This window comes from Corythoichthys intestinalis, chromosome 14, assembly GCF_030265065.1.
Source record: "Corythoichthys intestinalis isolate RoL2023-P3 chromosome 14, ASM3026506v1, whole genome shotgun sequence".
NCBI lineage: Eukaryota > Metazoa > Chordata > Actinopteri > Syngnathiformes > Syngnathidae > Corythoichthys > Corythoichthys intestinalis.
The window spans coordinates 18616715-18634735 of NC_080408.1; the positions used below are offsets into that span (position 1 = coordinate 18616715).

General features: G+C 39.0%; 2 protein-coding genes across 3 annotated transcripts; both read right to left on the reverse strand.

Annotated features, from left to right (window-relative positions):
* Positions 1–1203: 1203 nt before the first annotated feature.
* Positions 1204–3517, reverse strand: LOC130930465 (xin actin-binding repeat-containing protein 1-like). The gene has a single exon (XM_057858437.1). The coding sequence runs from the start codon at positions 3196–3198 to the stop codon at positions 1399–1401; it is 1800 nt and encodes a 599-aa protein (XP_057714420.1). The 5' UTR covers positions 3199–3517; the 3' UTR covers positions 1204–1398.
* xirp1 (xin actin binding repeat containing 1) lies at positions 2938–16706 on the reverse strand. Of its 2 annotated transcripts, XM_057858435.1 has the most exons (5): positions 16583–16706; positions 9683–9840; positions 9387–9428; positions 3526–7913; positions 2938–3083 (listed from the first exon to the last, which is right to left on the reverse strand). In XM_057858435.1, the coding sequence occupies exons 4-5, from the start codon at positions 7909–7911 to the stop codon at positions 3081–3083; spliced, it is 4389 nt and encodes a 1462-aa protein (XP_057714418.1). In that variant the 5' UTR covers positions 7912–7913; positions 9387–9428; positions 9683–9840; positions 16583–16706; the 3' UTR covers positions 2938–3080. The 2 variants fall into 2 exon arrangements, with proteins under 2 accessions (XP_057714418.1, XP_057714419.1); XM_057858436.1 differs by lacking the exons at positions 9387–9428; positions 9683–9840; positions 16583–16706 and adding an exon at positions 8034–8044.
* Between the last annotated feature and the right edge of the window lie 1315 nt (positions 16707–18021).

Consider the following 18021-nt stretch of genomic DNA (forward strand, 5'->3'; position numbering starts at 1 on the left):
CTGTCCTGCATTGTTTCGCCACAGGGTGTGCTGTCGTGTATTTTATGTTTGTTGTGACGAAGAAGAAAGTTTAAAGAGGCATTAGCGGCCTGTTCTCAACTTCTCCCTCACTGCACTTTGGCTTTGACGGAGCGCACGTTCGCTCATGTGTTCGAAATAAACAATAGCCGACGTGCAAAGCAGCAAGTGAGCTGTAAAAATAGCAAGCTTAGTGGCGTGAAAAACGCAGGAGAGCTAAGTGAAGCTAACGAAGAGCTAAGCGGAGCTAAGCGATGCTAAACGGAACTAAGCTAAACAGCGCTAAATGAAGCAAAGCGACTGATACTCAGTCCGTCGTTGTGGAGCAGTCCATTGTAGTGTGTGTGTGGGGGAGAGATAATATATAAATGCAGCATTCAAATGGCTTTCTTTTTTGTTTTTTTATTTGTTTGTTCGGTATGCTGACATAATTATACATGACGAATAGGCCCAAGCCCTTGCTCGTTGGGGCAAGGGCAGCTGGTTGGGAGCCCCCTACTGGTTGGGGGCCTAAGGCGATCGCCCACTACGTATGAATAGTAGATCCGCCTATGCCCCTGACTTAGTGTTTAGTGTAATTTTTAGGTTGTTTTATGAAGAGAGAACTTGGGGTGTTGCCATCCCTCTAGAATGCATATTGGCTAACAGTCGAGTGCAACTGGAAGCTGTAGGTAATGGAATGGGAATAGACACCAGCCCTGGATGTAGACTTTGGAAAAAATGTGTGGGAAGTAGGATGACTGAGCTAATAGTACCAGTAACAATGATATAATGGACCCTGGTTGAAGTCAAAACGTTAAACTTAAATAAAAATCTAAACCTCTGAATGGGGAGGCGGCAGCTTCCAGGCACACTCGACCGCCGGCTCTTATTCATTCCCAAACAACAACAAAAGATCTTTCTTCTCATCCGACACTAAACACAAAGTACAGTCCACAACCTCTCCATGCAATAAAATTGTAACTCTGGTGACTGATTACAATTTTTAAGTGTACAGTTCGTGAATTGATTTGGGGTATTTTGTGTAACTGTAACAGAATACTAATAGAATATTTTTCGAATTTAGTGTAAAACAACTCTTAATGTCGATTCCTTGTCTGGAAAATAATAGGACACAGCAAAGTTTTTTTTTTTTCAAACTGTAATTTATTCAACATTTTACACAAACTGTAACAGTATCCGCTATTTTTCCTCATTTAAAAATAATTAAACATTGTATATAATATAATCACAGTATAAAATCTCTAAGACAAAAGAAAAATCTTAAAAAGTCAACATCCTTAATTCCACATTAGTTTTTTTTGTTTTTTTAATCTTTTTTTTAAGATGGACAAACCTGATAACTGAACTGGAATTCCTTTGTCTTAAAAAAAAAAGTATCTACTGATCCTCCTTTTGTTGGCTAAATGTTTTCCCTTTCTCATTGGTGTTACTAATGGCCTCAGAAGGGCTTTGTAGTATTGGTGATGTCACGACTTCGTATCTGCTTGGGCCCCCTACCACCTCAAATATAGCAGCTGATGACGTCGACGTCACAGAAGATACAAAAACATTGCCAAAACCATCTGTCTCTTTGTACGTTTCACTGACAGTCTTTGTGCCAATTATATCTGCAGGTTCTTCAGGAACTGTTTGCACTTCTAGCACACTGATCTTGCAGTTTGCTGGCTTGTGACCACACTCTTGAGTGGGATTGTCTCGCCCATTCATTTCTGTCAATGGTTTGAATGTCGACATGGGGGGCTTTAATTGTTCAATGGGTTTTCTGGCTGCCGAATGAATGGATATAAAAGATGGTGACGACTGGGGAGATGACAATCTAATAGCCCTGTTTGCTTGCCTGGCTGTTTCTTGCTTGGGATTACTTGAATCAGTGGGTGTATTTTTTGTGTCTTTTCCTTGACCTGATTTGGCCTTGCTTGACACAATGCTGATTTTCCTAATGTTTTTCGCTTGTTGAACAGGTTGTTCTGATTTTAAGGATTCATCAAAAAGTCCTGACAACCCTGCAATGTCTGCCTCAGATTTTAAGTTGGAGACGGAATACAGCGCTTTTTTAATGGCTTCCTCAATGTCAAGAAGCTTCGCTAATGTTTGTTCCTTCAGATTCATTATTACCCTGCTTGCATTTTCCAAATCTTCATATACCATTTCAACTGAAGAAACACTTTCTAGATCATCGTCTTTGTTTTCAACTTCACTTTGCTTTGAATCTTCACTTTCTGTGACCATCCAACCAGGGACATTATTACAAAATGTCTTCATTGAGCTAACACCTACATTGCTGTTTTCTCCTTCAATCTCTTGCACTTGAGACAAGATTCCTTTGAGTTCCTCTCGTTTTTTCATGTTTTCAAATATTTCTGTGGCCGCCTTCACATTTCCCTTCACGATCTCATCCATGTGCACAGAAAGCCTCTGTCGTCGTTCTGTCTCTGTCTCACAGACTTTCTTGTTTCTTAAAACAACTTTACTCTCTGACACATCGTTCTCGCAGAGTTGTTTTCTACGAGGTGAGATGCTTGGTCTGCAATTTTGAGTGACGGTCGCATTTTTGATTGATTTCTTCAACTCACTTTTGTCGATAATTTTTGGCCTATTGACATTTTTTGTCAAGGTCTCACTGCCTGTTCTTTCTAAGCCATTCAAAGCAGCCTGTAAGCTTAAGTTGCTTTCATGCTTTGCATTGTCCTCAAAATCATTCATGAACAGTTGTATTTCCTCCGTTACATTGATTTTCTTTTTGGCATAGCTCTCATCATTCGGTAAAGATGTGTGTGGTGTCTCTACAATTACATTTTCATTGGGAGGTTGTGAGTAATCTGTAGCATTTTTTGGAGGAAGTGGATTGCTTTTATTTGAATGCGGCACATTTGGATTGTCTATGACTGTTGGTTTAGTCCATTCTGGCTTTGCTTGCAAAGCTGACTTCAGGTTCTTTGGTCTCGTTGCCAGGCACGGTGGAGAAGTTACAACCTCGGAGGTGGATGATTTAGGGCTTCCATTTTCTACAGGGCAGTATGTTGGGTTCTTGGCTGTGATCGATGATTGGCCTTCACACGTTACTGAAATTGAAGGAAACAATTTTGTGTCAAATGGAGGCATAGGCACCGCAACACTCTGCTTTTGAACAGCCTTGCTCTTCTCTGAAGCAGCTCTCCCTGAATTCCTGTATAACATTGCTGATTTAAAGTCTCCTTTGGAGATATTTACATTAGATTTCTCAAGCGATTGCAATGCTTGTTGGATGTTACCTCTTATTATGTCTTCTTTATCTGTGAGCCTCTGCTCCAATGCTGGACTCTGCAGAGATCTAATTGCTGACTTAATATCTCCTTCAATAACCTCTTCCGGCTCATCTTCTGTTGTCAAATCATTACATTCATAACTTACAAAAGGCAAGTCTGGTGCACTACAATCTGTATGAACTGCACTATGGGATATGTCTCCCTGTTGGCAAATGTCTAAGGAAACATGGTTTTCCAAAATTTTGACCACATCACTGACCTTTGGACATGTCTTGATTTGTTGACTTCTGGACGACTGCACAACCACTGTTGAGCTTCCTTCTTGCGCAGAGACCTCCAGGTTGAATAGTTTTCCGGGTGTAATTATATCCCGCTCTACATGCGTTCGTTGTTGCTTGGCCAGTTGTAGGGACTTTTTAGCTGCCTTCACATCTCCAGATATAATCGCCTCTTTATGCACTGGTCTTCCTTCCGGTTCAGGACACTTAAACGACAAGTCCATATCATAAATATTTCCAGGTGTAAAGCTCTCTCGTCCTATACTCATACTCTGTTGTTTCGCACGTTCCAATGATTGCATTGATGCCTTGATGTCTCCAGCTACAATGTCTTCTTTTTCTACCACAGCAGTTTGAATTATTGCAAGTTGCTGCTTTGCAGTTGAAACATCCCCAGGAATTATTTCATCCCGCGGAACGCTATTTTCTGCGATGAACGAGCACTCTGACGAAAATAACTTTTTGGTGTTCTTCACATCCCCTGGGAGAACATCCACAATGGTTCGTTCCACCGCTTCCTTTTGCTGGTAGAGACTTCTCTTTGCCTCTCTCACATCCCCCTGCACAATTTCAGTTTGTTCCTTACCCAGAGTGTTGTGCTCAACATCATCTTCTGATGTCTCCGAATGAAGGCTTTTCAGAAAATGCAGATCTCCGTTTTCGATGCAATTTGTGTACAAGTTTACATTCCCCTTTTCATTTTCATTGATTTTGTATGTCGTCACTGTTCTTGAACTGCTTGCATTAGCTAATAGATTTCCAATGGCAGACTTCACATCACCTTTTTCAATAACATGACTCTGAGTGTCGGGTTCGCTATTGCTGATTAGTGAATAGACAGATATATCCGCTTGTCCACTGGCAGTCTCTTGCATTAGGATTCCTTTCTTGACGTTTTTATCTTGGCAAAATAGCTCATCAATCATATGAACAATGTTTTGTAGTATTTGGTCCCGATCAATGCTCGTAGTCGCAGATGACTGATAGACTGGAAGTTGGACCGCGGTGGTATTCACTTTTCCTTTTTCCACTTCTCTGAGAAGAGTAACTTCTGGGCTGCGTGGTTTGAGCAAGAGCTGTAAAATGATGTTTCGAAGGTTTCCCTTAACAACCTCTTGTTTCTGAATTTGGACTTTTTGAGAATGTCCTACACTGAATTTTGCCATGGTAACATTGTTACCTTCTTTTTCTTCAATTAGAATGCCACTTGAGGTTACTAAATTTAATTCACTTAAGAATGACATAGTGTCATTTACACTTGTGAGGGTTATTTTGTCCAGTGGAGTTGTCTCAAAAAGCCAGGTTGTGCACTTCACATCAGCTTTTGGGACATTTTCCTCTGAATCATGTGTAGATGCTTCTTCTGGCTCCTTAATTTTGTCCAGTGGCTGTGATTCAAACAGCCAAGTGCAACGCTTCACCTCTCCTTTCTGGGTGTCCTCTCTATGGACTGTTTTGACTGGACCTTGGTCTTGAGGTTCTCCACTGAGACTGTCAATGGTTTGATTCTCAAAAAGCCATGTGGAGGTCCTCACATCTCCACACTGAATGTCAGTGACACTAACCATTCTTACAAACTTATTGTTTGATTCAGATTCAAATATCTTTTTATTTAACTGTACATTGCTGTTTCCAAAGTCTTCAGTGACCTTAACAGAAGGTTTATCTCTGCTGGTTAGGGAGTCCAATGGTTGTGTCTCAAACTTCCATCTTGCAGATTTGACATCTCCTTTTTCAACATCCTCTTGGGTGACAGCCCGGATCACATAAACTTCATTATCTGCTCTGATGGCCTCAAGGGGCTTAGTCTCAAACATCCATCTGGCTGCTCTCACATCACCACTTAAGATTTCATCCTTTTTCAAAGTTGTCACCTCATGAAATTGTCCCTCTTTATCCCGAATGGCATACAGTGGTAGGGACTCAAACATCATGGTGCTGGACTTCACATCAACATCACTCTCCAGCAGTTCCACGTCGACTGACTTCGGTTCAAGAGGTTGCTCCTGGATTTTGTCCACTGATGAGGTTTCAAATATAAACCTTTTGTTTTTTACATTCCCGCTCACAACTTCATCAATTTCCTGAAAGGTCTCAATATCATTGTCTTTGTTGATCGTGTTCATGGGGCAGTTTTCAAACAACCAAGTGAATTTGTGTACAGATCCTCTCTGGATGTGCTCGTCGCTGTATTCAGTACTTGGCGTCACCATTTCTGATCCTATTTCATCAAGTGACTGGGTTTCAAAAAGCTCTTTGACCCTTGAGACATCTCCTGACTGAAAGTTCACGTTGCTGACACATCTTAAATCTTGTTCGGTCTGATCACTTCTCGTACTATCGAGAATCTCTGTTTCAAAAAGATGTTTGACTGTTTGGACCCCTATCTTGGATTTTACTGCATCTTGCGTGGTTGTGGAGAGATTTAAATTGTACTCCTCGCCATCTTTTATGCTGTCTAATGGCTGTGATTCGAAAAGCCATGTAATCGACTTAACACTATTGTTCTCAATGGTCTCTTTTTCACTCACTTTATCTGATTTGTCATATAAAACATCCATTGGTTGGGTTTCAAATAACCATTTGCATATCTTGACATCACCTTTACATGTTTCAGTTTCAACAGAATGGCTTGGCTGGTTGAACTTGCAATGGATTCCATTTATTGTCTGGGTTTCAAAAAGCCATTTTGCCAACTTGACATCACCCATTCTGTCCTCCTCTCTGGTAATGCCTTTGATTTCCTCAAAATTTTCCTTTCCTTCTGCAAGTTCATGTAGAGGCTTCGTCTCAAACATCCATTTGTAGTTTTGGACCTTCCCCTTGATGAATTCCTCACGGCTGAGATTTGTCAACTTGTGGAAATTTCCCGAGCTGTCTTTCAAAGCATACACAGGTGTGTCCTCAGAGCTTTGATTTCCTGATGTATTATTCTCATCGTCACAATGGGCAATTTTACTGAGCGGAATTGTTTCAAACAGTTGCTTGAAACCCATGACGTTACCCCTTTCAGTCACTGGTTGTTTTCTTGAGGAATGATTTTCAGTGCCGCCGCACTCAAATATTTTCTTTTTGTCTTTTATTGCTCCTTGCTCGTCAGCTGAAAGAGTGATTTTTTTCAAACACCCAACTTCATAGTTATCCTTGAGCGTCTCCATGGGTTGAGTTTCAAACAGCCATAAAGATGTCTTGACATCTCCTCCAATTATTTCATCCTTTACCAACATCTTATCAGTTTTTCCACCCGGTGTTGTCAGCGGTTTCATCTCAAAGAGCTTTTTCTTGTTGGAGACATCAGCCTCTCTTATACAGTCAGCCAATGTGTCCTTGAAATTCTCCTCTCCCACAACCTCTTGTATGGTGTCAAAAGACTGGGTTTCAAACATCCACCTCTTTTTGTCCACTCCACCTCTGTGTGCCTCCTCTAGAGATATGCCCTGAATAATTTTCACACCATCGCTTCCCTTGTTAATCAGGTCCAAAGGCTGGGTTTCAAATAACCAACGAACACTGTTCGTGATGCCACTGTTGATTTCCTCCCTGCAGATGGATTTAATTGTATGGATGTTGCCACTTTCGTCTCTAATGGCACAGTTACGTTCCGCCTGAAAGAGTTTTACAGTCTTTTGGACAGCTCCTTTTTGTTCCTGGAGCTCAGACATTAGTTTCAAGAAGTTATTGTCCTCTATGGAGTTACAGCGTCCAAGGTCACTTGGTGGTTTGGTTTCAAACAGTAGGCGTGTCTTACTTACATCTCCTGGCTGGATAGGCTCTTTCAATATTGCTTCAACTAGTTCTTCTTTTTTGTTCAGGGAATCTAAGGGTTGGGTTTCAAACAGCCAGGCAGATGTTCTTACATCCCCTCTGACTGAGGACTGTCTTTTAGCAAATGTCTGGGAGATTGGCTGTTTTTTATCACATTGCTCGAACATGGAGGAAGTGCCTCTGACATTTCCACCCGTTAGGTCCTCTTCATCCAACAACTTCTTGGTTGCATGAGGATCCCCAATGCTATCTAGATTCCAGTTTTCAAAGATCCACTTCATTGACTGTACTTCCCCCAGGTATGCCACATCAGCCGCATCAGTGTCATCTGTCTGCACTGCTTTTATTATGTCATCATCCACAGCGTTACCAAGATATCTGATGTCGGGGTGGATGTGTTTAAAGAGTCTCTTCAGTTCACTCCTCTGCCTTTGCTGGTAGTATGTGGAAAATGTTTCTTTAGGCGGGGGTACAGGAAGGCTACTTAATGACCCTTCAGAGTCAAGGGGCCTTGCCAGCACAGGAGGAGGTGGGGGTGGTAGAGGAAGATCTTCATCATGACATGAATCAGAAACTGTGACTTTCCTGGATGTCTCAGCCATCTCTAAATAAAATACAAACAGAACATGCAACATGTTAGGAATAATTCAGTAAGACCATAATTAAACGACATGCATATGTTTAAAAGGCATGCAATTAGTAGGTAAGTCAAGTCATACATTACCTTCGTGTATGTTCACTTGATGTTTGTCACCGCAAACCATCCTCGTCACACCAAGGTTAAGAAAAACACTACCCACAGCTATTAGTGGAACACACTTGTTTTCAAATATTTTTCACAGCGGACTCTAACATACACTCTATGTAAAAAGTTGTAGGGATAATTAGATTTTTAGTTAAATTTCAGTATCAATTTAGAACATACTAAACCTTTACAGGTGAATTTATGAGGTGTATTTTGATCTTCTCAAAACTTTTGAATCCACATTGGCAACTTGTCAATGATGATAATTGAAAAAATATATACAGTGACCCCTTGTTTTTCGCGGTTAATGGGGACCAGAAACCACAGCGATAAGTGAAAAACCGCGAAGTAGTACAATGTAAAAAAAAAAACAACAAAAAAAAACCCACACACATATATACATATATATAATTTTTTAAATATTTGTGTGTGTGTTCAATTTATTTATTCAGAGTTAGCGTTAGAAAGAGATACATATAAGACACGTTGACACTCACTCACTCACTTACGCACAATGAGTTGCCACAGCAACTGTTTAACAAGTTAAGTGATGATTGACGCATGCGAAGCTTTGAAGCTTTGGCTTCCAAGCGTCTGTGGCAAGATCAAACATTAAACGTCTGTCAATCATCGTAACTTTAATAAGCAAATACAGTGCACTGCCTGACCAACAAAGACCAGCGGGGGGGAGAGTGAGACTACGTGATCGGCTCGGGACGAGTCATCTGTATTGATTTTTTTTTTTTTTTTTTAATTGAAAAAGAATCTGCAATGTACTGAGGTTGCGAAGTAGCGAGGGATCACTGTATATTTTTAATTTAAAAACTGCAAATAGGTGAACAGCAATTATATGGGGGCGCACTGTATTATATGTGATTTGAAAACAGTCTTACTGACATACTTTGGGCAGTATAATATTTTTCCATTTTCTATTGATTTATTTATTTCTCAATCCCTGGTCATCAGTCGATCGCATGGCACATAAAGAGATGCAAACCATTCACAATCACATTTACACAAACATAAATATGGAAATCATTTTGATCAAGTTTACCTTGAAAACATAAATAACTGGAACGCATCACTCCTAAGTAGTAACTGAACCCACGCAGCCTGCCCACAAGTTAGACAAATGCACCACTACACCACAAGCGACCCTCTATATTAAAAAAACAAATTATCAATAAAGAGATTCTGTTAATATGCTATGTGTTATCCCAAGGTTAAAAAAAAAACAAAAACAAAAACACACACAACATGTCTGCAGTAAGCAAACACTGGGTCAACTGTACTAAACACATTCAAAAGTTAAAGAAAGTCAAATTGAATTACCTTGCTGCTTTTAATCCTCGTCCCTGATGTACCAATCACTCTCTGTTGAGCAATAGATATATTTGTTTAGATTTGATTAAATTCCTATTGTATTGCTCACATCCTCAATGTTGTTTAATGATTTCGTTTTTAAACAACTCACACCTTCATTGCTATTATAAGCATTTAGTTTGTAGAGATTTAGCTTATACAAAAGACATTGAAAATGTTGAACAGCACCATTTGAAGGATAATAGTGTTGACTTCTCATTGAATCCCATGTGTGGTGAGGAATGAGAGGCATTTCAGGAACTTACTGGTTGTGTTGAAACTCCAATGGAGTCAATGGATGCTGCTCTTGACAGATAGAGCGCTGACCTCTCTCTAACAGAGGAGCAAGTTGATATCCTATTGCTGGCTTGTGTTGTAAGGATGTCCCTCTTGGTCAGCGACGGAAATAGACTATGTTGGTCTTCTGCAATAACAACAAATAATGAAATTAGTTATAAATACTTTGTAGGAATACAGATTACACAACACTATGCTAGTAGTCGGACAAAAGTACTGTAATTTTCGCACAATAAGGCGCACTGGACTATAAGCCGCAGCTGTCCTCACTGTATATTTACACCAAAAGATATTAACCGGTAACACTTTATTTGAGAGCGGCATCATACGAATGTCATAAAACCAAATGAACCACCATGGTGCTTTGAAACAATTGGCTGCAAAGCTTCATTGCTTCATGAAACTTCATTTGGCCATCAATGCTCCCTTGAGGGAGACACTCAACCTCTGCCGCCACCTGCTGTCAACACTGTCCAACATACCTCCTAGCATGCATTGCAGCGCTACAGATGTAATTAACAATTAAAATTCATGTTATGTGCTAATTATTTCTTAAGTTACTGTTCAAGTTGTTTCATTAACTGCTAGTTTTGGTATTTGATAACACTTCATTTAACAGTGGCGCCATAAGACTGTCATTAGACAATCATAATTATGACATGACACTGTCATGAGCATTAATGAATGATTATAATAGATGTTATTTAGTGTTATCCAGTAAATTATCTCACTTTTGAATGGATGTAAAAGATCCGAGCTGGACATAAATGAAGAAGTGACATACAATGGGGCAAATAAGTATTTAGTCAACCACTAATTGTGCAAGTTCTCCTACTTGAAAATATTAGAGAGGCCTGTAATTGTCAACATGAGTAAACCTCAACCATGAGAGACAGACTGTGGAAAAAAAACAGAAAATCACATTGTTTGATTTTCAAAGAATTTATTTGCAAATCATGGTGGAAAACATGTATTTGGTCAATACCAAAAGTGGTGAAAAATAGGTATTTGGTCAATGCCAAAAGTTCATCTCAATACTTTGTAATGTACCCTTTGTTGGCAATAACAGAGGCCAAACGTTTTCTGTAACTCTTTACAAGCTTTTCACACACTGTTGCTGGTATTTTGGCCCATTCCTCCATGCAGATCTCCTCTAGAGCAATGATTTTTTGGGGCTGTCTTTGGGCAACACGGACTTTCAACTCCCTCCACAGATTTTCTATGGGGTTGAGATCTGGAGACTGGCTAGGCCACTCCAGGACCTTGAAATGCTTCTTACGAAGCCACTCCTTTGTTGCCCTGGCTGTGTGTTTGGGATCATTGTCATGCTGAAAGACCCAGCCACGTCTCATCTTCAATGCCCTTGCCGATGGAAGGAGATTTTCACTCAAAATCTCTCCATACAGGGCTCCATTTATTTTTTCCTCTACACAGATCAGTCGTCCTGGTCCATTTGCAGAAAAACAGCCCCATAGCATGATGTTTCCACCCCCATGCTTCACAGTGGGTATGGTGATCTTCGGATGCAATTCAGTATTCTTTCTCCTCTAACCACGAGAACCTGTGTTTCTACCAAAAAGTTCTATTTTGGTTTCATCTGACCATAACACATTCTCCCAGTCCTCTTCTGGATCATCCAAAAGCTCTCTAGCGAACCGCAGATAGGCTTGGACGTGTACTGGCTTCAGCAGGGAGACACATCTAGCAGTGCAGGATTTGAGTCCCTGGCGGCGCATTGTGTTACTGATAGTAGCCTTTGTTACTGTGGTCCCAGCTCTCTGTAGGTCATTCACTAGGTCCCCCCGTGTGGTTCTGGGATTTTTGCTCACCGTTCTTGTTATCATTTTGACGCCACGGGGTGAGATCTTGCATGGAGCCCCAGATCGAGGGAGATTATCAGTGGTCTTGTATGTGTTCCATTTTCTAATAATTGCTCCCACAGTTGATTTCTTTACACCAAGCGTTTTACCTATTGCAGTTTCAATCTTCCCAGCCTGGTGCAGGTCTACAATTTTGTCACTGGTGTCCTTCGACAGCTCTTTGGTCTTGGCCATAGTGGAGTTTGGAGTGTGACTGACTGAGGTTGTGGACAGTTGTCTTTTATACCGATAATGAGTTAAAACAGGTGCCATTAATACAGGTAACGAGTGGAGCCTCGTTAGACGAGGTTAAACCTCTTTGACAGTCAGAAATCTTGCTTGTTTGTAGGTGACCAAATACTTATTTTCCACTCCGATTTGGAAATAAATTCTTTAAAAATCAAACAATGTGATTTTCTGTTTTTTTCCCCACAGTCTGTCTCTCATGGTTGATGTTTACCCATATTGGCAATTACAGACCTCTCTAATCTTTTCAAGTAGGAGAACTTGCACAATTGGTGGTTGACTAAATACTTATTTGCCCCACTGTAATTTGCCGGATGACACTTAATGACATCTGTCATAAGCATTCAGTAATGCCATTGACGGTGTAATGTCACAATTATGACAGTCTTATGATAGTCTTATGATGCTGCTGTCAAATAAAGTGTTGCCTTCTAACCCAAATAAATCAACAAATAAGCCGCAGGTTTCAAAATAAAGGAAAAAAGTAGCAGCCTATAGTCCGAAACTTACTCTAGGTATTTATGCAGCCGTCCCTGAAACAGACAAGCTTTTAAGGATTGCTTTGTTTGGACCTATGTCACATTTAAAAAATGCCCACACATGTTGCCTGGAGTTGAGAGCAACAAGTGAGAGACGCCCAAGAAAGGGGAGGAAATAACAACGACAACAGCAACTGCTAGCTCAGCTGGAGTGACACAGATTGTTTGCACATTGTTCATTCGAGCATGATGCCATTAAATTATCAACACTTAACTTGAAAGAATGACACCAACTGACCTCATGAAAAGCAAGATAGGGATCCTACTTTGAACCAGAGGCTAGATTTTACTGCAACACTTGTATAGATCGGGTATTAAAATTCAGATTCAGAAGTGTAAATATAGTTTGGAAGTGGACAATGTACTGAATGTGAAGTCAACAGTCCTTGGTATGAATTATAAACTTTCCAGCTGTCATGCGGACAGAGGTGGGGATTAATGTGTCACATTTACTTGAGCAACTTTTTGATGAAAATGTACTAGAGTAGTTTTAGCACACCATACTTTTTACTTTTACTTAAGTAGATTTGTGAAGAAGAAACACTACTCTTACTCCGCTGCATTGGGCTAAACTTGTTTCTTACATTTTTCCTTATTTATTCTACAAATTAGAGTTTCCAACATTTGATGAGATTTCGCAACAATAATCACATGACTCCATTATACCAATCAGATGTAACAATAAAGTCACATGACCACACGCAAGCTTGTAGTCGGAAGGCCAATGATCATGCCGACCAGTTCGAACACGTGACATCTTTAAAGCAGGTGATGTTTCATTTCTGTAGATTTTTCTAGACAGAATTCAACGATTTTGTGTATTTTTTGGGCCTAATACGGTTATGCAAAAAGTTACGAGTGTAATAATAACAGTTCATACAAATGACCTAAAAAATCTAAAAATATACCATTGTTTTGCAGTTACTCAGTACTTAAATAGTAATAATACATTTTATTTATAAAGTGCTTTTCCAGATGCTCAAAAACACTTCACAGTTAAAACAAGGAAAAGCAGCAAACAACGTGAACAGAACAAAACAATAGACAAAAACAATTAAAAATTTAAAAGTCAGTTTAGAAAGGTGAGTTTTTAGCAATTTTTTGAATGAAGGAAATCAACTGATTCGCTGTGGCAATCCCCGAAGGGAAAAGTCGAAAGGAAAAGAAGAAGTCATCGTAGCTTAGCACTGAAATTGCAGCCCAAATTTACGGATGATCTGACCAAGGTGGAGGATGTAAAGAATAAAGAGGGGGGAGCCAAGAACTGATACTTGGGGGACACCTTGTGGTAGGGCGGAGCTTGGCAACATGCGGCTCTTTAGCGCTGCCCTAGTGGCTCCCTGGAGCTTTTTCAAAAATGGAAAAAGTTGTGGGAGGGCAGTATATTTTTAGTTTTGTTATGGTTTTTGTAGGACAAGAATGAAACACATTTCAATTCGTTAATATTGTCATGAAGTTAAACTTGAGGCGGCATCGTACAACAGAGTAGTCACATGGTACGTCATTCTTTATAGGATGCAATGCAGGGAAAATAAACAATTACTATATTTTTCACACGACAAGGTGCATCAGAGTATAAGGCGCACCTTCAATAAATGGCCTATTTTAAAAGTTTTCATTTACAGGGTGCGCTGCATTTTAAGGCGCAGTAGTAGTAGTAGTAGTGGTAGTTGGCGTTGCGTTATTCATCCACAAGATAGAGCCGAGCTAAACAGAATGTCATGCCATGATTAACCAATATTGATCCATGTGTAAGGGACATCGGATTATATGGCTCACTGTTCAGGTTTGAAGGTTTTCAGGTGCGCCTTATAGTACGGAAAATACGCTAATCATGAAGACTCATTATGTATTCGTAACCAACTTAGTCATTTTGATAGTAGGCTAATATAGCTAAGATAGATACATACAGCATGTGCTGCCTTCATTATAAGGCTTATATGAGGCTTTTCAATTTTTTGCGGCTCCAAACATATTTGGGTTGTTTTTTTTTTTGCTCCAATATTGCTCTTACAACATTTTGGATTCCCGATCCCTCTTAGGGGAACAACAGGGCAATATGCAGTTGTTGATGCTGATGAGTTATTGTGTATTCTTTTCACCAAATACTTCTTTACTTGTGCTTGAGCTTTTTGGATGTCTACTCTTACTTTTATTTGAGTAATATTATTTTGAAGCTACTCTTAATTGAGTAAAAATTTTGGCTACTCTACCCACCTCTGTCCATGGACACATTTGGACACACCTCTTCTTTTCACCCAGTAAGCCAGAGCAGGACAAAAGGCCTGAGCTACAAGCTGGCGCCTCTCACTAGTCCGGATTTAAAACATTGTCATAGATGGGTGAGCAGAAAGAATGAGGTACCAAGTGTAGCTGAGAGGTCAACTTGGTCTCTTATATAATTATACACACCTCTGATGAAACATTGATTTGAAAAATGCAGTGATCAGCAATTAAAAAGTCAAACACAACAAAGAGTTTTTCCAATTAACTTGTGGATTTGGGCCATATATACGATTCCAACATGTGAACGTCTAAGCAATTTCTTCAGACATGTCTTTAATCAGGGTTAATTCTCAAGGAATGAGGCGGAGTTATTAGCGGTACATTAATGGGAGGGTGTTGTGGCCCACTAACAGCTGTACAAATGATGGTGAAACGTGTTTGGTATTCTATGTTGTGCGCCACCTTCTCAGCCATCAGCTGTTGATGACAATTTTCACATTCCCAGACTGTAATGAAAACCATGTTGCCAAAATGCCAACCATCTAACACTGGAAAAGTGGAATTGGGAAGTAACGAAATACAAATACTTTTTACTATTAATCTTTCTGGAGACGTTCTAGTTTTCTCTCTACATTTAACAGCATATTTGTACTTTTTAGCCATTAAATTGTGAAAAGGTTAACTTAATAAAAAGAGGTGAGGGGGCGGGGCAGAGACATCATTGACATGGAAGGAACCAGGAAGCATGTATGCCATTTAAGGCAAGCTATTCTAGATATATTTATTCGCCATCCATGTCCTTTCACAGAATTGTTTCATCTTGGTCTCGGTATTACTTTGGGAGAATGCGTTATTGTGTGCCTATCTAGAGTTTGGAGATTATTATTATTTTATTTTATTTATTTATTTTTTTAAATAAATGTACAGCAAATCAAAAAAACAAACAAAATGGTGCTCAGTTGGTTGTCATTTTTAAATTAAGCAATTTTTTTCTGTTACACAATTTGCAATATTAGCATACTTTTGGTAGTTTTTCAAAAAGTGACATCGAATTACATTATTTGTTGTTGCTTTGCCAATTTATCAAAATGGTCATTGAGGCAGGCATTTTACAATTGCCTGTAAAAATAATTCAGTATATCTTACTTTTATACTTTGCTTATTCATCAAAAATGACTAGACCTGTCATCCAGAATCTAAACCCTCTCTCTCTTTTTTTTTTTTTTTTTTAACTCAGTCACTGCCATTGATGACAATAAATGTCAAACGTATTTTAACTGGGAGGGCTTGCAGAGACTGATCACCAGCAAACTGTATTTCAAAGTCTGCACCTTTTTGTTTTTACTGACGTAATGGAGTTAAAGCTGTACTTCTACATGTATTTTAGTTCTGTGTATACACTAGACACATGAAGTCAACTTTGGCAAGACTGTCTACCGCTTTTGTGACATGATGATGCTGATTCAAATGTTCTAATAGAGTACTGTAATTTCATTAATGAAATGATAACTGTACTCAAGTGATGCTAAAAAAAAGAACCTTCTGTGGCCATATGTATTATATTTATTAATGTTAGTGTTATTATGATAATTAAGTGGTTTGGGCTTGAAAGTTTTATCAAAAACAAAACAAACAAATACAAATAAAGCAACCTAAAACAATTATCCCTTACGTTAACAACACTTAAACTTTTCTTTCGGTGTAAATCAAAACTGAGCATTATTATAATTTAAATTGTAAATCGTCCGTTTTACTGTTGTATTAACGTGTGCATTCAATGTCTATTTAAATCCATATAATTTTAAAAAATTGTTTTATATCGATTCAAATTTAGATGAAACATTTGGCTGGTAAATAGATATTTTGCGATTTATTAGATTTTATTATTTTTATAATTGTCAAATCAACTTCAGTATATTGTCATTCTGTATCTAACACAGTCATCTCTCTGACTATACGTATAATCCAAGAATAATCAAATGAAAGCTTCTATACTCACAAAACTTCGATCCGATGGTCGTTCTCTTTTTGTATTTCTGCTGTGTAGCGGGACTCCCCTGATACCTCAGTGATGTGTGATAAAAGCCTGACTCTGCTCTGTGTTTCACCCCACACTGACTCTCTGCACTTGTCTGGTCCCAGCCCGTGACAGCTGATTTTTATCAGAGCTATCTCCCCCCTCACCTCAGAACGTCTATTTTGGGCTGGTGGCTGGGAGTTGTTAGTCACTAAAGGACAGGGCACCCCTCCATCTCCCATTCCCACAAATACTTTGTCATTCCCTATTATAAGGTCCTACATGTGTCAGTAGATGGTTTGAGGACAGAAAAATATACATTGACTAACATTGATACGTTTGTGATCAAATGGATCTATTATGACAGTTTGGATATATACCACTTTACAGGTTTACTGCAGAATCACTGGATCTTTGTCTTACTTACACGCAAGTTTTAAGCTGACATGACAAAATGTTAAAATTAGGGCTGTCAAACGATTAAAATTTTTAATCGAGTTAATCACAGCTTAAAAATTAATTACTCGTAATTAATCACAATTTAAATATGTGTTAAATAATATGCCATATTTTTCTGTAAATTATTGTTGGAAAGGAAAGATAAGACACAAGACGAACATAAACATTTAACATACTGTACATCAGTACTGTATTTGTTTATCATAACAATAAATCCACAAGATGGCATTAACATTATTAACATTTTCTCTGTTAAAGGGATCCACGGATAGAAAGACTTGTAGTTCTTAAAAGATAAATTTGAGTACAAGTTATAGAAATCTTATATTAAAACCCCTCTAAATGTTTTCGTTTTAATAAAATTTGTAAAATTTTCAATCAAAAAAATAAACTAATAGCTCGCCATTGTTGACATCACCAAGCGGTGACGTCACATCGGGCTCCCTGCAGTTCTCCCACAGTGTCTTTAACTAGGTAAGGTAGTGATTGAAATACACCACAAGGTGTCAATGGCGAGTTTTAAATTAATTAGAGATCTAGCCAAGGCAAAGTCTGAGTAAGTTTTATGTGTATTTTGCAAAGCTATTTTGATTGGGAATGCCAGTTCTCTTTGTATTGAGCGCTTTTCTTTTTGTGAACATTATTTTTTTGAAAGAGGAATAGTATTTTTGTTGTGCTTTCACTAAATGATACTTTAGCAACTTAACTGTTCCACCTAAATGCATGATGGGAAGTTGGGCAACCATGATTGTCAGTGGTGGCTGCAAATGGTATACAGTATGTTCTGCGTTGTGTTCAATTAGGCGTGTTAAGAAAAAGAACTTCTGCTCCGCCCAAATGCATGATGGGTAGTTGGCCAACTATGACTTTCAGTGGTGGCTGCAAATGGTATACAGTATGTTCTGGGTTGTGTTCAATTAGGCGTGTTAAAAAAAAGAATGTCTCCTGCTCTGCCGAAATGC

Bases quoted from the DNA above. Each gene is read 5' to 3' on its own strand.
- LOC130930465 (XM_057858437.1), bottom strand. From the start codon at position 3,198: ATGTTATACAGGAATTCAGGGAGAGCTGCTTCAGAGAAGAGCAAGGCT.
- xirp1 (XM_057858435.1), bottom strand. From the start codon at position 7,911: ATGGCTGAGACATCCAGGAAAGTCACAGTTTCTGATTCATGTCATGAT.